The sequence below is a fragment of the Entelurus aequoreus genome, linkage group LG02 (assembly GCF_033978785.1).
Source record: "Entelurus aequoreus isolate RoL-2023_Sb linkage group LG02, RoL_Eaeq_v1.1, whole genome shotgun sequence".
NCBI classification, from domain to species: Eukaryota; Metazoa; Chordata; class Actinopteri; order Syngnathiformes; family Syngnathidae; genus Entelurus; species Entelurus aequoreus.
The window spans coordinates 4,843,429-4,869,691 of NC_084732.1; the positions used below are offsets into that span (position 1 = coordinate 4,843,429).

Below are 26,263 nucleotides of genomic sequence, written 5' to 3' on the forward strand. Positions count from 1 at the left end.
TAAGAGGAAAAATTGTATATTAGTATATAAGTTGTTTAAGCGCAAAAAAATATGACTAAAGTGCTAAAGCTGCATTTTCATTTGCACCTCATTTGTTGTAATCAGCCTGACCTAAGCATTGATAATAATATGTGTGATTATCACATGTGTTCATATTGTTTGGCAAACGTTATCCTGTTAAACTGTAAGTCAGTGGTCCCCAACCACCGGGCCACAGCCCGGTACCGGTCAGCGGACCGATTGGTACCGGGCCGCGCAAGAAATATATATATATATATATATATATATATATATATTTTTTAAATTAAATCAACATAAAAAACACAATATATACATTATATATCAATATAGATCAATACAGTCTGCAGGGATACAGTCCATAAGCACACATGATTGTATTTCTTTATGAAAAAAAAAAAAAAAATTGTTTTAAAATTAAAAAAAAGTTCTTAGCATTTAACAAAGTGTATCCTGTTAAACTGTAAATCAATTCGATGTAATTATTGAATAAGATTACAACTAAGAGGAACAATCGTATATTAGCATATAAGTAGGGATGTCCGATAATGGCTTTTTGCCGATATCCGATATTCCGATATTGTCCAACTCTTTAATTACCGATACCGATATCAACCGATACCGATATCAACCGATATATACAGTCGTGGAATTAACACATTATTATGCCTAATTTGGACAACCAGGTATGGTGAAGATAAGGTACTTTTTAAAAAAATTTGTTAAATAAGATAAATAAATTAAAAACATTTTCTTGAATAAAAAAGAAAGTACAACAATATAAAAACAGTTACATAGAAACTAGTAATGAATGAAAATTAGTAAAATTAACTGTTAAAGGTTAGTACTATTAGTGGAGCAGCAGCACGCACAATCATGTGTGCTTACGGACTGTATCCCTTGCAGACTGTATTGATATATATTGATATATAATGTAGGAAGCAGAATATTAATAACAGAAAGAAACAACCCTTTTGTGTGAATTAGTGTGAATGGGGGAGGGAGGTTTTTTGGGTTGGTGCACTAATTGTAAGTGTATCTTGTGTTTTTTATGTTGACTTAATTAAAAAAAAAACAAAAAAACAAAAAAAACATACCAATAATAAAAAAAACGATACCGATAATTTCCGATATTACATTTTAACGCATATATCTCTACATATAAGTTGCTTAAGCGCAAAAAAATATGACTAAAGTGCTAAAGCTGCATTTTCATTTGCACCTATGTTTTTTTGTAATCAGCCTGACCTAAGCCTTGATAATGATAAGCGTTCACATTGTTTGACAAAGATTTATCCTGTTGAACCGGAAGTAGCTTAATGTAATTATTGAATACTATTAAAACTAAGAGGGACAATTGTATATTAGCATATACGTTGTTTAAGCGCAACAAAATATGACTAAAGTGCTAAAGCTGTATTTTCATTTGCACCTCATTTTGTTGCACTAATTGTAAGTGTATCTTGTGTTTTTTATGTTGATTTAATAAAAAAACAAAATAAAAATAAAATAAATTAAAAAAAAACGATACCAATAATAAAAAAAACGATACCAATAATTTACGATATTACATTTTAACGCATATATCGGCCGATAATATCGGCAGGCCGATATTATCGGACATCTCTACATATAAGTTGTTTAAGCGCAAAAAAATATGACTAAAGTGCTAAAGCTGTATTTTCATTTGCACCTCATTTTGTTGCACTAATTGTAAGTGTATCTTGTGTATTTTATGTCGATTTAATTTAATTAAAAAAATAAAAATAAAAAAACGATACCGATAATAAAAAAAACGATACCGATAATTTCCGATATTACATTTTAACACATATATCGGCCGATATTATCGGACATCTCTACATATAAGTTGTTTAAGCGCAAAAAAAACATGACTAAAGTGCTAAAGCTGCATTTTCATTTGCACCTCATTTTGTTGCACTAATTGTAAGTGTATCTTGTGTTTTTTATGTTGATTTAATTTAAAAAAAAAAAAAAAACGATTCCAATAATAAAAAAAACGATACTGATAATTTCCGATATTACATTTTAACGCATATATCGGCCGATAATATCGGCCTGCCGATATTATCGGACATCTCTAAGTATAAGTTGTTTAAGCGCAAAAAAATATGACTAAAGTGCTAAAGCTGCATTTTCATTTGCACCTATGTTTTGTTGTAATCAGCCTGACCTAAGCCTTGACAATGATAAGCGTTCACATTGTTTGACAAGATTTATCCTGTTAAACAGGAAGTAGGTTAATGTAATTATTGAATATGATTAAAACTGAGAGGAACAATTGTATATTAGCATATAAGTTGTTTAAGCGCAAAAAAATATGACTAAAGTGCTAAAGCTGCATTTTCATTTGCACCTCATTTTGTTGTAATCAGCCTGACCTAAGCCTTGACAATGATAAGCTTTCACATTGTCTGACGAGATTTATCCTGTTAAACCGGAAGTAGCTTAATGTAATTATTGAATACGATTAAAACTAAGAGGAACAATTGTATATTAGCATATACGTTGTTTAAGCGCAAAAAAATATGACTAAAGTGCTAAAGCTGTATTTTCATTTGCACCTCATTTTGTTGCACTAATTGTAAGTGTATCTTGTGTTTTTTATGTTGATTTAATTTAATTAAAAAAAAAAAAAAAAAAAAAACGATACCTATAATAAAAAAAACGATACCGATAATTTCCGATATTACATTTTAACGCATATATCGGACGATATTATCGGACATCTCTACATATAAGTTGTTTAAGCGCAAAAAAATATGACTAAAGTGCTAAAGCTGTATTTTCATTTGCACCTCATTTTGTTGCACTAATTGTAAGTGTATCTTGTGTTTTTTATGTTGATTTAATAAAAATAAAAAAATAAATAAAAAAAACGATACCAATAATAAAAAAAACGATACCGATAATTTCCGATATTACATTTTAACGCATATATCGGCCGATAATATCGGCCTGCCGATATTATCGGACATCTCCACATACAAGTTGTTTAAGCGCAAAAAAATATGACTAAAGTGCTAAAACTGCATTTTCATTTACACCTATGTTTTTTTGTAATCACCCTGACCTAAGCCTTGATAATGATAAGCGTTCACATTGTTTGACAAGATGTATCCTGTTAAACCGGAAGTAGCTTAATGTAATTATTGAATATGATTAAAATTGAGAGGAACAATTGTATATTAGCATATAAATTGTTTAAGCGCAAAAAAATGACTAAACTGCTAAAGCTGTATTTTCATTTGCACCTCATTTTGTTGCACTAATTGTAAGTTTATCTTGTGTTTTTTATGTTGATTTAATAAAAAAATAAAAAAAATTAAAAAAATAAAATAAAAAAACGATACCAATAATAAAAAAAAAACGATACCAATCCAATCCAATCCACTTTATTTATATAGCACATTTACACAACAAGAATGTTTCCAAAGTGCTGCACAGCCATGTTAAAAACAATATTAAAAACAATATTAAAAACTATATTAAAAACAATATTAAAAACAATATTATGCTACACCAATGACTGAATAAAAACAAAGAATAAATGAATAGAAAACCAATACAGAGACAATATAAAAAATAAATATGATTAAAAACGATTTTAAAGGGTGAAACCAATTAAAACAGTAAAATAGACATCAAAATTTATAACCCTGACCGATAATTTCCGATATGACATTTTAACGCATATATCGACCGATAATATCGGCCTGCACATATAAGTTGTTTAAGCGCAAAAAAATATGACTAAAGTGCTAAAGCTGCATTTTCATTTGCACCTCATTTTGTTGTAATCAGCCTGACCTAAGCCTCGATAATGAAAAACGTTCACATTGTCTGACGAGATTTATCCTGTTAAACTGGAAGTATTTATAGAAAAATAATTACAATTTGGAGTTAATTCGGCGTTTATTACGCCTATTAGGAGATTTAGAGTTGAACAAAGACAAACGTTTGAGCCTATATTGAGAGATTTACGACGTTCTTTTTTTGTGAGCGTATAAATTCCTGTTTATTGACTATTTTACGATGATTATCTCCCGTACTCAATCTCCCGCGAATTCACGCTAGTCTTTTCTGCCTCGTTAAAAAGACTTTAAAAAAAAAAAAAAAACTCCTTTTAAAAGCCAATTAAAGCATCTCTTTGTATCTATTAGTTAATGCGGGTTAACTGAAATCCTCCATGTCGTTTCGGTCCAATTTTTTCGCTCCAAATGGCGGCACTCGTGCTTTCCCACTTGTTATTTTGGATGGCGGTTTAATGGCGGTGTGCAGTGGTGCGTTTGTGACTCACCGACCGCCGACATCTCGGCCACGGAGGCCGTGTACGGTCCTTCGATGAACTGCGGCGGGTTGTCGTTGATGTCCTGGACTTTGATGATGAACTCGGACGGCGGCTCCAGCGGCTCATCCGTGTCGGCGTTAACGACCTGGGCCGTGAGCGTGTACTCGGCCTTCTCCTCGCGGTCCAGCCTCTTCATGGCGTGGATGTCGCCCGTGAGCTCGTTGATGGCGAAGATGGTGCCCGCCCCCTCGCCGGCCAGCACGTATTTGATGCGCTTGCCGCCCACGTCCAAGTCTGTGTGCAGCTGCGAGGGAGAGGAAACCACAACGTTAACAAGAGCTTGAAATAAATGCGGCTTGGCGAGGGGCGGACGAGACTTCGGGAGCGGCGGGAGTTTTTTTTTTTTTTTTTTTTTCCCCCCAGTGAGTTGACTTGAGCAAAAAACAAAAAAACCGCTCGACTAAAGTTTCTCATGTGCCAGCAGACAATCACAAAATTCATAATGATAATAATAATAATATTTTATTTGTAAAAAAGCACTTTACATTGAGTAAACAACCTCAAAAGATAATAAAACAAATAATTAAAAATAACTAGAACAGTCAAATAGCTAGAACTGGTATGCATATATATATATATATATATATATATATATATATATATATATATATATATATATATATATATATATATATATATATATATATATAAAAAGGCTTTTTTAAAAATAAGGGTTTTTACAGTATTTACAGCATTCACAGTCTGTGGTACCCTCAGGTGGTCAGGGAGAGCGTTCCACAGACTGGGAATCTGCTCCACAAAACACGATCCGTGGTCCACGGAGGACTTCCTGTCGCATTTGAAACCTCAAAATCTTACCACCGGAAATTTCCGACTCGTTTTCCTCGCGCTTTGGACCCCGCCGCTTATAAAACGGCGCGGTTAATTCGCGGCTTTTTCAAATAGTTTGGAAAAATAAAACAAGTAAAGACGCTAAAAAGGTGTTTTATTGTTTGGGCTGTGGCGCCATCTTTTAATAATAATAATAATATATTTTATTTGTAAAAAAAAAGCACTTTACATTGAGTAAACAACCTCAAAAGATAATAAAAAAAAAAATTAAAAATAACAACTAGAACAGTCAAATAGCTAGAACTAGTATGCATATATATATATATATATATATATATATATATATATATATATATATATATATATATATATATATATATATATATATATATATATATATATATATATATATATATATATATATATATATATATATATATATATATATATATATATATATATATATATATATATATATATATATATATATATATATAAAAAGGCTTTTTTAAAAAGAAGGGTTTTTACAGTATTTACAGCATTCACAGTCTGTGGTACCCTCAGGTGGTCAGGGAGAGCGTTCCACAGACTGGGAATCTGCTCCACAAAACACGATCCGTGGTCCACGGAGGACTTCCTGTCGCCTTTGAAACCATGCGCCATGTTAGGCCACGGGAAATTTCAGACTCGTTTTCCTCACGCTTTGGACCCCGCCGCTTATAAAACGGCGCGGCTAATTCACGGCTTTTGCAAATAGTTTGGAAAAATAAAACAAGTAAAGACGCTGAAAAGGTGTTTTATTGTTTGGGCTGTGGCGCCATCTTTTAATAATAATAATATATTTTATTTGTAAAAAAAAAAGCACTTTACATTGAGTAAACAACCTCAAAAGATAATAAAAAAAATAATTAAAAATAACAACTAGAATAGTCAAATAACTAGAACTAGTATGCATATATATATATATATATATATATATATATATATATATATATATATATATTAAAAAAAGGCTTTTTTAAAAATAAGGGTTTTTACAGTATTTACAGCATTCACAGTCTGTGGTACCCTCAGGTGGTCAGGGAGAGCGTTCCACAGACTGGGAATCTGCTCCACAAAACACGATCCGTGGTCCACGGAGGACTTCCTGTCGCCTTTGAAACCATGCACCATGTTAGGCCCCCGGAAATTTCCGACTCGTTTTCCTCGCGCTTTGGACCCCGCCGCTTATAAAACGGCGCGGGTAATTCACGGCTTTTGCAAATAGTTTGGAAAAATAAAACAAGTAAAGACGCTGAAAAGGTGTTTCATTGTTTGTGCTGTGGCGCCATCTTTTAATAATAATAATAGATTTTATTTGTAAAAAAAACACACTTTACATTGAGTAAAGAACCTCAAAGTGCTACAGTGTATTAAAACAAATAAAAATAAAAAGATAATAAAAAAATAATTAAAAATAAAAACTTGAACAGCCAAATAGCTAGAACTAGTATCCATATATCTAAAAAAAAAAAAAGTTTTTTTTAAAAAGAAGGGTTTTTAAGCCTTTTTTAAAAGCATTCACAGTCTGTGGTGCCCTCAGGTGGTCAGGGAGAGCGTTCCACAGACTGGGAGATTTAAATCTGCTCCACAAAACACGATCCGTGGTCCACGGAGGACTCCCTGTCACCTTTGAAACCTCAAAGTCGTTGTGCCATGTTAGACCACCGGAAATTTCCGACTCGTTTCCTCGCGCTTTGGACCCCGCCGCTTATAAAACGGCGCGGCTAATTCACGGCTTTTGCAAATAGTTTGGAAAAATAAAACAAGTAAAGACGCTAAAAAGGTGTTTTATTGTTTGGGCTGTGGCGCCACCTTTTAATAATAATAATATAGCTAAAAAGGTGTTTTATTGTTTGGGCTGTGGCGCCACCTTTTAATAATAATAATATATTTTATTTGTAAAAAAAAAAGCACTTTACATTGAGTAGACAACCTCAAAAGATAATACAAAAATAATTAAAAATAAAAACTAGAACAGTCAAATAGCTAGAACTAGTATGCATACATCTAAAAAAAAAAAAAAGGCTTTTTTAAAAAGAAGGGTTTTTAAGCCTTTTTTAAAAGCATCCACAGTCTGTGGTGCCCTCAGGTGGTCAGGGAGAGCGTTCAACAGACTGGGAGCTTCAAATATGCTCCACGGAGGACTTCCTGTTGCCTTTGAGACCTCAAAATTGTTGTGCCATGTTAGACCACCGGAAATTTCAGACTCGTTTCCTCGCGCTTTGGACCCCGCCGCTTATAAAACGGCGCGGCTAATTCACGGCTTTTGCAAATAGTTTGGAAAAATAAAACAAGTAAAGACGCTAAAAAGGTGTTTTATTGTTTGGGCTGTGGCGCCACCTTTTAATAATAATAATATAGCTAAAAAGGTGTTTTATTGTTTGGGCTGTGGCGCCACCTTTTAATAATAATAATATATTTTATTTGTAAAAAAAAAAGCACTTTACATTGAGTAGACAACCTCAAAAGATAATACAAAAATAATTAAAAATAAAAACTAGAACAGTCAAATAGCTAGAACTAGTATGCATACATCTAAAAAAAAAAAAAAGGCTTTTTTAAAAAGAAGGGTTTTTAAGCCTTTTTTAAAAGCATCCACAGTCTGTGGTGCCCTCAGGTGGTCAGGGAGAGCGTTCAACAGACTGGGAGCTTCAAATATGCTCCACGGAGGACTTCCTGTTGCCTTTGAGACCTCAAAATTGTTGTGCCATGTTAGACCACCGGAAATTTCAGACTCGTTTCCTCGCGCTTTGGACCCCGCCGCTTATAAAACGGCGCGGCTAATTCACGGCTTTTGCAAATAGTTTGGAAAAATAAAACAAGTAAAGACGCTGAAAAGGTGTTTTTTTGTTTGTGCTGCGGCGCCATCTTTTAATAGCAATAATAGATTTTATTTGTAAAAAAAAAAAACACTTTATATTGAGTAGACAACCTCAAAGTGCTACAGTGTATTAAAACAAATAAAAATAAAAAGATAATAAAAAAATAATTAAAAATAAAAACCCGAACAGCCAAATAGCTAGAACAAGTATGCATATATCTAAAAAAAAAAGGCTTTTTTAAAAAGAAGGGTTTTTAAGGTTTTTTTAAAATCATTCACAGTCTGTGGTGCCCTCAGGTGGTCAGGGAGAGCATTTTACAGACTGTGAGATTTGGATCTGCTCCACAAAACACGATCCGTGGTCCACGGAGGACTTCCTGTCGCCTTTGAAACCTCAAAATCGTTGTGCCATGTTAGACCACGGGAAATTTCAGACTCGTTTCCTCGCGCTTTGGACCCCGCCACTTATAAAACGGTGCGGCTAATTCACGGCTTTTGCAAATAGTTTGGAAAAATAAAACAAGTAAAGACGCTAAAAAGTTGTTTTATTGTTTGTGCTGTGGCGCCATCTTTTAATAATAATAATAGATTTTATTTGTAAAAAAGCACTTTTTTACACTTTTTTTTTTCCAAATTCCATTGTATGTTATACTCTTCTGACACCACCAGATGGCAATATAAGTGTCCACATAAGCGGCCATAAGACCCCAATTCAGTAATGTACACAATTTTGGAAATAAGAGCTAAAAGGTGCTGTCCACGCATGTGGCCACTAATGCCTTTAGAGGTTAACTTAGTCAAAACCAAAATTGTTTGGGACCACATTGTACGTGATGTAAACAAAAATAAAATATTTTTTTGTATTTGTTGAAGAAGTGTTTCTGGGTGTTGTTGATAAATTACCTTGGCTTTGCATAGTAGAGTTTTAACTGGCACTTTCAAATGTAGTGACCAACTATAGTGACTGACCGTGGTTTCCTGAAGTGTTCCGAAGCCCTTGTGGTGATATCCTTTACACACTGATGTCGCTTTTTGATGCAGTACCGCCTTACTTGTAGTTAACAACAATAAAAATGTTGTTGGTAGCCGTCAAAAAGGCCAAATAATCGCGGAAGTTTACGAAAACATGCACGTTAACTTAGTCGAAAGCAAAATTGTTTAGGACCACCGTGTACGTCATGTTAACAAAAAATATCATTTTTGTTCGTATTCGTCGGAAAGGCTAAATATTCAGAAGTTTACGAAAACATGCACATTAACTTCATCGAAGGCAAAACATTTTAGGACCACAGTGACGTTAACAAAAATAACGTTATTTCTTTTGTATGTGCTGAAGAGGCGTTTCTGGGTGTTGTTGATACATGGCTTTTGCTTTGCATGGTAGAGTTTTAACTTGCACTTACATGCACACTGTATTTACTGACAGTGGTTTTTCTGAAGTGTTCCGGAGCCCATGTGGTGATATCCTTTACACACCGATGTCAGTTTTTGATGCTGAGGGATAGAAGGTCCGTATTACCATCGCTTACGTGATTTTTTTTCCAGATTCTCTGAACCTTTTGATGATATCAGCGTAGCGCAGCTGGTGAAATCCCTGAATTCGTTGCAATAGCTGGTTGAGAAATGTTGTTCTTAAACTGTTCAACAATTTGCTCAGGCATTTGTCGACAAAGTGGCGAGCCTCGCCCCGTCCTTGTTTGTGAACGACCGAGCATTCCACGGAAGCTAACCTAGCTACGTAGCCAACGTGAGAGCATAGCAGTCTCAAATGCAGATAGAAACTAAATACAAAAAAAACCTGACTGGATGGATAGACAAAAGATCAACAATACTATTAAACCATGAACATGTAAATACACGATTAATAATATTCAGCTTTTCGAAGCTAAAAAAATAGAAGCTAACCTAGCTACGTAGCCAATGTGATAGCATAGCAGTCTCAAATGCAGATAGAAACTAAAAAAAAACAACCCTGACTGGATGGATAGACAGAAGATCAAAAATACTATTAAACCATGAACATGTAAATACACAATTAATAATATTCAGCTTTTCGAAGCTAAAAAAAATAGAAGCTAACCTAGCTACGTAGCCAACGTGATAGCATAGCAGTCTCAAATGCAGATAGAAACTAAATTAAAAAAAAACCCTGACTGATGATGATATTTCATCATTAATATATAAACTATCAGGCTTTCAGTAGGCCTTTAATATTTGCAAAAAATAAAGTTTTCCAGTTCGAACGTTTAATATCTTGTCTTTGCAGTCTATTCAATTGAATATAAGTTGGAAGTGGAAAATAATCCTTGAACTAAAGTATCAAAAAGTATCGATATTTTGATATCAGAGCATCAATATCTGGTATCGGTGGTCTCGGGGGTTCTAGTCCAGGCGTATGATCGACAAGTTCCGGGAGTGGACTTGAGTTTGCAGAGAGACTCTGAGAGGAGTCAGGCTGCTAAATGAGGTCCACTGGGGGACAGGAAGTGGCTCTGGACCCAGGTCGCACATCACATGCGACATACAAACATGCACCGTGCCTTTTATTGCCCTCGGTCTCAGAGTCCCGGTCGGTGCGCCAAGCAGGGCATGAAAGATTCAGGAGGCGACTCCTGCTGACAAAACAACCGGGGCCCAAAAGTCCTCCCGCTCCTCATTATTTTGTCCTAATTACGCCCTCATCGCCGCGCTAAAGCCGCATTACCGGGCCCGGGCGCTCCAGTCCGAGGACAACTAATGAGTGCGAGGCGGGGGGGAAAAGAACGGCTTTAAAAAGGTGAATGAGAAGGGAAGAAGAAGTTTATTCCACTCCCGCGTAATCCTCTCGGCGCCAAGCAGGTGAGTGGCGTTCAAAGAGGAGCTAATAAACCTGCCTTTTGGAGCGCCGCGGTGCTCGGCGCTAAAGGAGGCGGAGCTTTAGATCGGCTCCACAAAACACGATCCGTGGTCCACGGAGGACTTCCTGTCGCCTTTGAAACCTCAGAACGTCGCTAAAGTGTATTAAAAAAAATTAAAAGATAATAAAAAATAAATACGAATAAAAACTAGAACAGCCATATAGCTAGAACTAGTATGCATATATGTAAAAAAAAAAAAAGGCTTTTTTAAAAAGAAGGGTTTAAAGCCTTTTTTTAAAAGTATCCACAGTCTGTGGTGCCCTCAGGTGGTCGGGAGAGCGTTTAGTTTGGGAAAATAAAACAAGTAAAGACGCTGAAAAGGTGTTTTATTGTTTGTGCTGTGGCGCCACCTTTTAATAAAAATACTAGTATATATATTTTAAAATATATGTATATATATTTTATTTGTAAAAATAAAAAAGCACTTTACATTGAGTAAACAACTTCAAAGTGCTAAGGTGTATTAATAAAAAAATAAAACAAAAAGATAATACAAAATCAATACAAATAAATTTAGAACAGCCAAATAGCTAGAACTAGTATGCATATATATATATATATATATATATATATATATATATATATATATATATATATAAAAAAAGGCTTTTCTAAAAATAAGGGTTTTTAAGCCTTTTTTAAAAAGCATTTACAGTCTGTGGTGCCCTCAGGTGGTCAGGGAGAGCGTTCCACGGACTGGGAGCCATGTTTGCAAAAATCCAACGTCGGGTTGGACCACGGGAAATTTCAGACTCGTTTTCCTCGCGCTTTTCACGGCTTTTGCAAATAGTTTGGTAAAATAAAAGTAAGTAAAGACGCTGAAAAGGTGTTTTATTGTTTTTGCTGTGGCGCCACCTTTTAATAAAAATAATAGATTGTATTTGTAAAAAAAAAAGCACTTTACATTGAGTAAACAACCTCAAAGTGCTACAGTGTATTAAAAATAAATAAAATAAAAAGACAATAAAAAATAAATACGAATAAAAACTAGAACAGCCAAATAGCTAGAACTAGTATGCATATATGTAAAAAAAAAAAAAAAAAGGCTTTTTTAAAAAGAAGGGTTTAAAGCCTTTTTTTAAAAGCATCCACAGTCTGTGGTGCCCTCAGGTGGTCAGGGAGAGTGTTTAGTTTGGGAAAATAAAACAAGTAAAGACGCTGAAAAGGTGTTTTATTGTTGGTGCTGTGGCGCCACCTTTTAATAAAAATAATAGATTTTATTTGTAAAAAAAAAAAGCACTTTACATTGAGTAAACAACCTCAAAGTGCTACAGTGTATTAAAAAAAATTAAAAAAAATAAAAAGATAATAAAAAATAAATACGAATAAAAACTAGAGCAGCCAAATAGCTAGAAATGGTATGCATATATGTAAAAAAAAAAAAAAAAAAAAAAGGCTTTTTTAAAAAGAAGGGTTTAAAGCCTTTTTTTAAAAAGCATCCACAGTCTGTGGTGCCCTCAGGTGGTCAGGGAGAGCGTTTAGTTTGGGAAAATAAAACAAGTAAAGACGCTGAAAAGGTGTTTTATTGTTTTTGCTGTGGCGCCACCTTTTAATAAAAATAATAGTATATATATTTTAAAATATATGTATATATATTTTATTTGTAAAAATAAAAAAGCACTTTACATTGAGTAAACAACCTCAAAGTGCTACAGTGTATTAAAAATAAAATCAAATAAAAAGATAATAAAAAATAAATACAAATAAATTCAGAACAGCCAAATAGCTAGAACTAGTATGCATATATATATATATAAAAGAAAGGCTTTTTTAAAAAGAAGGGTTTTCAAGCCTTTTTTTTAAAGCATTTACAGTCTGTGGTACCCTCAGGTGGTCAGGGAGAGCATTCCACAGATTCGGAGCCATGTTTGCAAAAATCCAACGTCGGGTTGGACCACGGGAAATTTCAGACTTGTTTTCTCGCGCTTTGGACCCCACCACTTATAAAACGGCGCGGCTAATTTATGGATTTTGCAAATAGTTTTGGAAAATAAAACTAAGTAAAGACGCTGAAAAGGTGTTTCATTATTTTTGCTGTGGCGCCACCTTTTAATAATAATAATAGATTTTATTTGTAAAAAAAAAAACACTTTACATTGAGTAAACAACCTCAAAGTGCTACAGTGTAGTAAAAAAATTTTCAAATAAAAAGATAATAAAAAATAAATACAAATAAAAACTAGAACAGCCAAAGAGCTAGAACTAGTATGCATATATCTAAAAAAAAAAAAGGATTTATTTTTAAAAAGAAGGGTTTTTAAGCCTTTTAAAAAGCATTTACAGTCGGTGGTGCCCTCAGGTGGTCAGGGAGAGCGTTCCACAGACTGGGAGCCATGTTTGCAAAAATCCAACGTCGGGTTGGACCACCGGAAATTCCAGACTTGTTTCCTCACGCTGCTTATACAGAGCGACAGGTGATGAGATAACAAGGCCCAGGCGGGCCAACCAGGCACCTGTCCCTCACTTCGAGGCCGGTCCTGGCACACCTCGCTTCGCTGCAGGCCCGCAGGCCACTCCCCCCTCCACAGTTGTCTTTGTTGCTAACGTCGTAACTCGCGACATTTTGAGAATACATTTGGCCCCAACCTACACAGCGGCCTAGTGGTTAGCGTGTCGGCCCTGAGATCGGTAGGTCGTGGGTTCAAACCCCGGCCGAGTCGTACCAAAGACTATAAAAAAATGGGTCCCTGTTTGGCACTCAGCATCAAGGGTTGGAATTGGGGGTTAAATCACTAAAAATGATTCCCGGGCGCGGCCACCGCTGCTGCTCACTGCTCCCCTCACCTCCCAGGGGGTGGAACAAGGGGATGCAGAGGACACATTTCACCACACCTAGTGTGTGTGTGACTATCATTTTGTGCTGTTTGACGATAAAAACAACACTTTTTTCTTGTTTTTTTAAACCTAAAAACAAAGAGGCTCCCAGGCATGCACCAAAATATGTCTATTCAGCAGCTTTCAGTTCATTTCCTGCCACGCTCCCCCCTCCTCGGGGAGCGTGGTTCGGGTGCAGAAAAAACTCCTCAAAAAAATGAATAAAATAAACGGCGACCTCCGACGGCGCCTGGTCGCCACACACGTTGGCTCCGAGGCCGCGTTAGCAGACACTGACGAAGCGTCCTCAATCGCCACACTTTGCACTTTTTTGTCATTCCAGGTGAACGATGCGGCTCATTAACCGAAAAACGCCCGTCGACACGCCGCCTGCTGGGGGAGCCTTTAAATGAGCTCAAATTGATGACGGCCTGTCTTTGTCTTTGGCTTTTTATCCTATAAGTGATTTTTGGGTGTGTTTAATGTTGGCGAGCAAACAGCTGTCGCTTTTATACAGTCCTCTCCCGGTGGGGGGGCAGGGGGGGCAGAGCACACATCCTGGTTTTAGTAGCACCCCTGGCACTCACTCACACCTGTCAGTGTGGACTTTAAATAAGGACTTAAGAGAAAAATACGTGTGGATTTATTGCCCGAGAATGTACAATTTGGGATAAATAAGATAATTGGGGTGCACAAAAAAACGATTCAAATCCGAATCTTGATTCTTATTCATCCTGATTTGATCGATTTACATATATGATATATACATATATATACATATACATATATACATATACATATACATATACATATTAATACATATATACACATACATGTATATGTATATGTATATGTATATATATATATATGTATATATATATATATATATATATATGTATGTATATATATATATATATATATATATATATATATATATATATATATATATATATATATATATATATATATATATATATATATATATATATATATATATATATATATATATATATATATATATATATATATATATATATAAAAATATAAATATATATATATATATATATATATAAAAATATAAATATATATATATATATATATATATATATAAAAATATAAATATATATATATATATATATATAAAAATATAAATATATATATATATATATATATATATATATATATATATATATATATATATATATATATATATATATATATATATATGTGTATACTCACACAATGCAACAACATAGTCAAAGATCCTCTATATGACATGATCGCTCACACAATGCAACAACATAGCCAAAGATCCTCTATTATGACATGATCGCTCACACAATGCAACAACATAGCCAAAGATCCTCTATATGACATGATCGCTCACACAATGCAACATAGCCAAAGATCCTCTATACGACATGATCACTCACACAATGCAACAACATAGTCAAAGATCCTCTATTATGACATGATCACTCACACAATGCAACATAGCCAAAGATCCTCTATACGACATGATCACTCACACAATGCAACAACATAGTCAAAGATCCTCTATATGACATGATCGCTCACACAATGCAACAACATAGCCAAAGATCCTCTATATGACAGGATCATTCCCACAATGCAACAACATAGTCAAAGATCCTCTATTATGACATGATCGCTCACACAATGCAACAACATAGCCAAAGATCCTCTATATGACATGATCACTCACACAATGCAACAACATAGCCAAAGATCCTCTATATGACATGATCGCTCACACAATGCAACAACATAGTCAAAGATCCTCTATATGACATGATCACTCACACAATGCAACAACATAGCCAAAGATCCTTTATATGACATGATCGCTCACACAATGCAACAACATAGTCAAAGATCCTCTACATGACATGATCACTCACACAATGCAACAACATAGTCAAAGATCCTCTATATGACATGATCACTCACACAATGCAACAACATAGTCAAAGATCCTCTATATGACATGATCGATCACAAAATGCAACAACATAGTCAAAGAACCTCTATATGACATGATCGCTCACACAATGCAACAACATAGCCAAAGATCCTCTATATGACATGATCACTAACACAATGCAACAACATAGTCAAAGATCCTCTATATGACATGATCGCTCAAACAATGCTTCAACATAGTCAAAGATCCTCTATATGACATGATCACTCACACAATGCAACAACATAGTCAAAGATCCTCTATATGACATGATCATTCCCACAATACAACAACATAGTCAAAGATCCTCTATATGACATTATCGCTCACACAATGCAACAACATAGTCAAAGATCCTCTATTATGACATGATCGCTCACACAATGCAACAACATAGTCAAAGATCCTCTATATGACATGATCACTCACACAATGCAACAACATAGTCAAAGATCCTCTATATGACATGATCACTCACACAATGCAACAACATAGTCAAAGATCCTCTATATGACATTATCGCTCACACAATGCAACAACATAGTCAAAGATCCTCTATATGACATGATCGCTCACAAAATGCAACACCATAGTCAAAGATCCTCTATATGACATTATCGCTCACACAATGCAACAACATAGTCAAAGATCCTCTATAATGACATGATCGCTCACACAATGCAACGACATAGTCAAAGATCCTCTATATGACATGATCACTAACACAATGCAACAACATAGTCAAAGATCCTCTATATGACTTGATCACTCACACAATGCAACAACATAGCCAAAGATCCTCTATATGACATGATCGCTCACACAATGCAACAACATCGTCAAAGATCCTCTATATGACATGATCACTCACACAATGCAACAACAAGGTCAAAGATCCTCTATATGACATGATCGCTCACACAATGCAACAACATAGTCAAAGATCCTCTATATGACATGATCGCTCACAAAATGCAACACCATAGCCAAAGATCCTCTATTATGACATGATCGCTCACACAATGCAACAACATCGTCAAAGATCCTCTATATGACATGATCGCTCACACAATGCAACAACATCGTCAAAGATCCTCTATATGACATGATCGCTCACACAATGCAACAACATCGTCAAAGATCCTCTATATGACATGATCACTCACACAATGCAACAACAAGGTCAAAGATCCTCTATATGACATGATCGCTCACACAATGCAACAACATAGTCAAAGATCCTCTATATAACATGATCGCTCACAAAATGCAACACCATAGCCAAAGATCCTCTATTATGACATGATCGCTCACACAATGCAACAACATAGTCAAAGATCCTCTGTATGACATGATCACTCACACAATGCAACAACATCGTCAAAGATCCTCTATATGACATGATCGCTCACACAATGCAACAACATAGTCAAAGATCCTCTATATGACATGATCACTCACACAATGCAACAACATCGTCAAAGATCCTCTATATGACATGATCGCTCACACAATGCAACAACATAGTCAAAGATCCTCTATATGACATGATCGCTCACACATTGCAACAACATAGTCAAAGATCCTCTATATTCCAGTATATATACTATATATATCACTGCAACAACAAAAACAAAGCCAAAGATCCTTTACACGACAGGACCACTCACACACTGCAAGCACCAACACGTGTGTGAGAAAATCCCCTCCCTGCACATTCCTCGCTAAAAGCGGCGTGATGCTAAACGCCAGCGAGGACGTGTGCTCCTCCTCCCTGGCGTGTAGCGGCGAGACGAGGAGCGAGAGGGCGGAGACGCCGTCACGTACGCTTCCTGTCACGCAGGAAGTCTGCGCGGCCAACACACACACACACACACACACACACACACACACACACACACACACGTTCTTCCTCTCACGCGTCACAATTAAAGATGTCAAAGGCGTGACGGCGTGCTAATCGCCGCTAAACACTCGCTAAATGTCAGCACGGCCGTGACTCCAATGTGACGGGTACAAACGCGGGTCACATGACCGGAGGGGGTATCTCCTTAAAGGTACAGTAGCCATGTTATGTCACACTGACAATGTTAACAGTTAGCATGCTGACCAAAATAGCATCAAATAACCAAAAAAACTATGCAAAAGCCATTTATCAACAACACCCAGAAACGCCGCCGGCTTGGCTGGGCCCGAGCTCATCTAAGATGGACCGATGCGAAGTGGAAAAATGTTCTGTGGTCTGACGAGTCCACATTTCAATTTTTTTTTTTGGAAACAGTGGACGTGGTGTCTTCCGGAACAAACAGGAAAAGAACCATCCGGATTGTTCTAGAAGCAAAGTGTAAAAGCTAGCATCGGTGATGGTAAGGGGGTGAAGACATGGGTAACTTACACATCTGTGAAGGCACCATTAATGCTGAAAGGTAAATACAGGTTTTTGAGCAGCATATGTTGCCATCCAAGCAACGTCATGAAGGACGCCCCTGCTTATTTCAGCAAAAAGTTAACTTTAGCATGCTACTGTAACAGGTTTTATTAGTCAAGGAACTAAAAATATTTGAAGCTGGCCGTGCGGTAAAGTGCAAGTTAAAACTCCACTATGCAAAACCACAGCCATTTATCAACAACACCCAGAAGCGCCGCCAGCTCGGCTGGGCCCGAGCTCATCTAAGATGGACCAATGCAAAGTGGAAAAGTGTTCTGTGGTCTGACGAGTCCACATTTCAATTTTTTTTTTTTGGAAACCGTGGACGTGGTGTCCTCCGGAACAAACAGGAAAAGAACCATCCGGATTGTTCTAGGCACAAAGTGGAAAAGCCAGCATGTGTGATGGTATGGGGGTGTATTAGTGCCCAAGACATGGGTAACTTACACATCTGTGAAGGCACCATTAATGCTGAAAGGTACATACAAGTTTCGGACCATCCAAGCAACGTTATCAAGGACGCCCCTGCTTATTTCAGCAAAACGTTAACTTTAGCATGCTACTGTAACAGGTATTATTCGTCAAGGAACAACATATTTGAAGCTGGCCGCGCGGTAAAGTGCAAGTTAAAACTCCACTATGCAAAACCAAAGCCATTTATCAACAACACCCAGAAGCGCCGCCGGCTTGGCTGGGCCCGAGCTCGTCTAAGATGGACCGATGCGAAGTGGAAAAGTGTTCTGTGGTCTGACGAGTCCACATTTCAATTTTTTTTTTTGGAAACCGTGGACGTGGTGTCCTCCGGAACAAACAGGAAAAGAACCATCCGGATTGTTCTAGAAGCAAAGTGTAAAAGCCGGCATGTGTGATGGTACGGGGGTGTATTAGTGCCCAAGACATGGGTAACTAACACATCTGTGAAGGCAGCATTAATGCTGAAAGGTACATACAAGTTTCGGACCATCCAAGCAACGTTATCAAGGACGCCCCTGCTTATTTCAGCAAAACGTTAACTTTAGCATGCTACTGTAACAGGTATCATCCATCAAGGAACAACATATTTGAAGCTGGCCGCGCGGTAAAGTGCAAGTTAAAACTCCACTATGCAAAACCAAAGCCATTTATCAACAACACCCAGAAACGCCGCCGGCTTGGCTGGGCCCGAGCTTATCTAAGATGGACCGATGCAAAGTGGAAAAGTGTTCTGTGGTCTGACGAGTCCACATTTCAATTTTTTTTTTTGGAAACTGTGGACGCGGTGTGCTCCGGAACAAACAGGAAAAGAACCATCCGGATTGTTCTAGGCGCAAAAGTGGAAAAGCCTGCATCTGTGATGGTAAGGGGGTGAAGACATGGGTAACTTACACATCTGTGAAGGCAGCATTAATGCTGAAAGGTACATACAGGTTTCGGACCATCCAAGCAACGTTATCAAGGACGCCCCTGCTTATTTCAGCAAAACGTTAACTTTAGCATGCTACTGTAACAGGTAGTATCCGTCAAGGAACAACATATTTGAAGCTGGCCGCGCGGTAAAGTACGCGAGGATAATTAATCGGCGAAAAAGGGGTAAAATTAGAACCGCCATTCCTCTCCATTTGCGCCCCCTCAGGCCACCGCCACCTAAATAGTTCTCCTAAAAAAAATCCCTGGAAACTAATCGCCGCGTTTGCGCCCATTTGTTGAGTTTGGACGGCGTTAATTACGCCGCCGTGAGTGATCTCCCCTTCTAAATATTGCAATAACATTTTGGAATGTGCGCAGCAGATGGCACTATGCATGATGCATGACGCACGCCGCTATTCTTGGGAACGCCAAGAATAATGACTAAATGGGCTGTAAAATGAGTGTTTTTATTCCGCATTTTTAATAAATTCATTGAAGACGGAAAAAAAAAAAATGGTGTTTGATGCCTTTCTCTGCTTCCTAAAATGAGACTTTACCATGAAATATAATCATTTTAAATCAGGGGTGTGGCCAATTTCAATTAATTATTTATAGTTACTGTCCCAAAAAAGTAATTAAATTGCTAACTGTATTATTCGTTATTAAATGTAATTAATTACTAGATCAAGTATGTAAAAAAATATATATATATCTGGCAAAATCAATTGAATGACGTTTCCTGAGAGCGGAGTGTGCCTTTAAAAGGCGGTGCCTGTTGCCAAGCGACGTGTGACAGTTTGTCAGGTCCAGCTCGTTCTGTAGACGTGAGCTGCCCCGTCTGAAAAAGCTACCGGTTGCATGAGTCAATTGTGGGTGTAATGTCGATATACGCTACCGCGTCCAAAAAAAAACCCGCTACCTTCAGTCACGAAACGCCGATTTGGATATCAGATAACGCTCTTACTGTAGAATGGCTACTGGTTAGTCACGAATATGATAGCAGTAGCGCATTCTGACAGGTGTATTTAGTCATCAAATAACGCATGTAATTAATTATGTAATGCATTACTAAAAAAATTGTATTTTTAAAAAAAATTAATAAATCTAATATCTGGCAAAAGCAATTGAATGACGTTTCATGAGAGTGGAGTGTGTGTGTGTGTGTGTGCGCCTTTAAAAGGCGGTGCCTGTTGCCTGGGGTCCTTTTGGATCCCTACTAATTTTACTGAGATTTTCTTTTTTTAATTTATTTATTTATTTTATTTTATTTTTTTAAACTTGCTCAAATATAATAATGAATCAAAATAAATGTTGTTATGAATTGTTGACCCATTTAAAGCTCCAATTATTTAAAACAATGTTTTAATAATAATACTATATGACTTAATTTTAACACTTTTGTGAGTTTGGTCATTTTGGATCCCGGAGAATTTTATTGGGACTTTTTTTTTTTTTTTTTTTTTTTTTTTTTTTTAATTCCATTGCTCAAAAATAACAATGAATCAACATGAATTATGAATGGTTGACTTATTTAAAGCTTCACATCAAATATTCCACTTTGAATTTTCCGGGGTAAAATATTGCACATATTGTGTTTTTGCAATAAAAAAACGTTTTTATTGCACCCCCCCCCCCCCCCCCCAAAAAAAAATACAATACAATACAATAAAATAAAAATGTAAACAAATTAAAAAAAATATAATTATGACTTATTTTTAACACTTTTATTAGTGGGGTCCTTTTGGATCCCAACTAATTTCACTGAGATTTTCTTGTTTTTAAAACTTACTCAAATATAATAATGAATCCAAATCAATGTTGTTATGAATTTTTGACCCATTTAAAGCTCCAATTACTTAGAACAATGTTTTAATAATAATAGTATATGACTTAATTTGAACACTTTTATGAGTTTGGTCCTTTTGGATCCCAGAGAATTTTATTGGGACTTTTTTTTTTTTTTAAATTCCATTGCTCAAAAATAACAATGAATCAACATGAATTATGAATGGTTGACTTATTTAAAGCTTCACATCAAATATTCCACTTTGAATTTTCCGGGGTAAAATATTGCACATATTGTGTTTTTGCCATAAAAAAACATTTTTATTGCACCCCCCCCCCCTCCAAAAAAAAATAAAAAATACAATACAATAAAATAATATATATATATATATATATATATTTAATTCCTTTGCTCAAAAATAACAATAAATCAACATGAATTATGAATTATTGACCTATTTAAAGCTCCGATTACGTCACATCAAATATTCCACTTTGAATTTTCCGGGGTTAAATATTGCACATGTTGTGTTTTTGCAATAAAAACAAATTTTTGCACCCCCCCTCCAAAAAAAAATAAAAAATACAATACAATAAAATAATATCTGACTTAATTTGAACACTTTTATGAGTGGGGTCATAACAATTTTACTGGGACTTTTTTTTTTACTATCATTGCTCAAAAATAATACTGTTGTTATGAATTATTGACATATTTAAGGTATCAAGTACTGCACATCAAATATTTCACTTTGAATTTATCGGGGTAAAATATTGCATATTTTGTTTTATTTGCAATTAATACAGGGTTTTAATTGAAACAACCCCACCCCAAAAATAATAAAAAATACAAATACAAATAATAATAAATATATGACTTTTTTTAAACACTTTTATGAGTGGGGTCCTTTCGGATCCCTGATTGTTTTAGTGGGATTTTTTTTTTTTTTTTAACTGTCCTTGCTTGAAAATAATAATGAAGCAAAATCAATGTTATAAATTATGGACTTATTTACAGCTAATAATATATATATATATATATATATATATATATATATATATATATATATATATATATATATATATATATATATATATATATATATATATATATATATATATATATTTATGTATTACTTGTTTTTATTGTATTTATTTTTATTTTTTATTTTTTTTAATCCCTCTAAATACAAAAAAAAGTAAAATGTGGACTTTTTTTTTACCGTATAAAATTACAACTTTTTTTTCACATTATTTGTCAAATCTATTCTTACAATATTAGCACCCCCCAAAAAAATAAAAAATACATAAAATAATATTACTAATTATAATAATAATAATTAGACATTTTTTTACGAAAATGTTGCATATTTTGTTTGCCATAAAAAAAACAGGTTTTCTTTGACAAAACTGAGCATAAACCCAAAAAAAAAAAAAAAAGTGAATAAAAAACATAAAAACTTGTATTTCATGGATAGATCTGAAATTGAGAGATGTTGAAAGTTAAAAATAAATGACGTATTTTTAACACTTTTATGAGTGTTAAAAATATTGTTAAAAGTGTTAAAAATCCCCAAGGATTTTTATTGGGATGTTTTTAGACTGTCACTGCTGAAAAAGCAATAATGAATCAAAATCAATGTTGTTATGAATTATTGACATAATTAAGGCTCTGATTATGTCTCATCAAATATTACACTTTAAAATATATTTTGTTACGAAAATGTTGCATATTTTGTGTGTTTGCCATAAAAAAACCCAAAAAAAACCGTTTTCTTTGACAAAACAGGGCATAAACCAATAAAAAAAATAAAAAAAAGGGAATAAAAATCATAAAAACTTGTATTCAACAGATAGATCTAAAATTGAGAGATGTTGAAAGTTAAAAAATAAAATAAAAATATGTCTTATTTTAGTGGGATGCTTTTGAACTGTCACTGCTGAAAAAAAAAATGAAAAAATCAAAATCAATGTTGTTATGAAATATTGACATATTTAAAGCGCCAATTACTTCACATCAAATATTAAATTTTGACTTTTCTTGAGTAAAATATTGCACATTTTGTGTTTTTGCAATTAATACAGGGTTTTATTTGCAACACCTCTCACCCCCAAAATTTCGTAAAATACAAATACAAATAATAATAAATATATGACTTTTTTTTAACACTATTTTGAGTGGGGTCCTTTCGGATCCCCGATTGTTTTAGTGGGACTTTTAAATGTTTTTAAACTGTATCAAAATCAATGTTATAAATTATTGACCTGTTTACAGCTAATAATAATAATAATTACACATATACATATATATATATATATATATATATACATATACATATACATATATATACATATACATACATATACACATACATACATACATACATACATACATATACACATACATACATACATACATATATATATATATATATATATATATATATATATATATATATATATATATATATATATATATATATATATATATATATATATATATATATATATATGTGTATATATATATATACACACACACACACACACACACACACATATATATACATATATACATATATATATATATATATATAATATATATATATATATATATATATATATATATATATATATATATATATATAATTATTATTGTTTTTTGTTTTGTTTTTTTATCCCTCTAAAAACAAAAAAAAATTGTAAAATGTTGACTTTTTTCTGTATAAAAATTACAACTTTTTTTTCACATTATTTGTCAAATCTATTCTTACAATATTAGCACCCCCAAAAACTTAAAAATAAAATAATAATAATAATAATAATAATAATAATAATAATAATTAGAAAAAATAATAATATATGACTTATTTTTTAACACTTTAATGAGTGGGGTCCTTTCGGATCCCCAATAATTTTACTGTGAATTTTTGTTTTAAAACTATTATTACTCAAAAATAATAATGAATCAACATCAATGTTGTTATGAATTATTGACCTATTTAAAATGTATATTTTTTTACGAAAATGTTGCGCATTTTGTTTTCTTTGACAAAAGAGGGCATAAACCAAAAAAAAAAAAAAAGAAAATAAATATCATAAAAACTTGTATTCGACAGGTAGATCTGAAATTGAGAGATGTTGAAAGTTAAAAAAATACGACTTATTTTTTAACACTTTTATGAGTGTTAAAAAATGTCTTAAAAGTGTTAAAAATCCCCAAGGATTTTTATTGGGATGTTTTTAAACTGTCACTGCTGAAAAAAATTATAAGGAATCAAAATCAGTGTTGTGATTAATTATTGACATATTTAAAGCACCAATTACACATCAAATATTACATTTTTGAATTTTTCGGAGTATAATATTGTAAATTTTTTTGCAACTAAAACAGGGTTTTATTTATTATATTATAAAAAATAAATAAATAAACAAAATAAAATACAATTAATTCAATTAAAATAATAATAATAATATATGAGTTATTTATAAGATTGAGACCCTTACGGGTCCTCATGACCAACATTGAGTGGAGCCCAAAAGGTTACAAAAAAATATTGTGTAGGTTTTAAAAGTGAAAATAATCAACATTTTCCAGTGTTAGGACGCCCCTGATCCAAAGCGTGGAATAAGCAGAATGAACACAATCAGTTGAACTCCTCCTCCCCCTCGGCGTCATTAACTTTATTTTTGTGCACAATTACTTTGCCAAAGAGGCGATGTGCAGCGGTCAGCTAAACGCTCGCACAAAGGCGCTGAAGTCCGCCGGGATTTGACACGGAGCAACAATCAATATGGCCGCTCTGAGGGTCAAGCGCGGCATTCATGGAGGCCAAAGAGCGCGGCGGACTTGATTATCGGCGTGGACACTCTTCCATTACGCAGACAATGGTGTCATGGCCCACAATGCATTGCATGCACGGGCGGTGAGGCGTTGACTGGCGGCTAAGCGATGTACTTTTATTACGTTCAGCTAAGACAAGCTCCGCCCCTTTGTGCTTTCGTGGACTAAACCAATGATGCGTTCAAGACCAGGCTGGGAAATATCATCACTCGGCGTTAAAACAAAGATAATAATGCGCTGTTACGTCAAGTAAAGCTCACTTTTAGCCTTTTAGCTCACTGGCTAGCTCTGCTCAACTCTCATTCAGTAGGTATTTCAAAACAGGTGGCTCCTAATTTTATGTAATGACACATCGCATCACTTCCTGCTGTATTATTTTGCCAAAACTATATTTATAAAGAAACAAAGACTTACGTTCAAATGTAATAAAGACTTATTATTCTCTTCTTTGACACTTCACAGTAGTTTTGAGCGATACTACAAATGTATGTGTTGATTCAATATCAAAGAGTCGCAGCTCGGGGAAGTATCGGTCATACCAGTACCAATATTTCAAAGTTTCACTGCAGTTTTCCTTTAACAATTTAGATGAAAAGGAGGGGTGTCCCAATAAAACTGATACAATATCGATATTGGAGCCTTGGGTCTCGGTCGCTACCTATACAAATCAGATAAATGATATCCACATGAATCATAACTCATCGTAGCTTGATTATCACATGTTTGTATTAGTTTGTAGTGTGGAACGTCATAAAGGTTTTTGTCAAATCAAACGAGTAATTATATATATATATATATATATATATATATATATATATATATATATATATATATATATATATATATATATATATATATATATATATTTATATACACACACTCCGCTCTCATGAAACGTCACTCAATTGCTTTTCTCAGATATTATTGGGGTTTTTTTGTGTTTTTTTTTACAAAACCTGTAAACATGCTGCAGACCTGCTTGTATCGGACATTTTGTATCACACATTTTATTTTATTTATCTATATTTATGTATTCATGTTCATTTATTTTATGGTTTATGCATTTATTATTATTAGTTTTAT

The 26,263-nt window shown here is 34.4% G+C and overlaps 1 protein-coding gene across 2 annotated transcripts in view; it reads right to left on the minus strand.

Moving 5' to 3' along the window:
* The window catches only part of cdh8 (cadherin 8), a 465,099-nt gene that overhangs the window by 343,131 nt on the left and 95,705 nt on the right, over window positions 1–26,263 (minus strand). For both annotated transcript variants that reach the window (XM_062020585.1, XM_062020584.1), the window contains exon 3: window positions 4,340–4,634. In XM_062020585.1, the coding sequence (XP_061876569.1) occupies window positions 4,340–4,634 (295 nt within the window). The remainder of the gene's footprint in view (window positions 1–4,339; window positions 4,635–26,263) is intronic.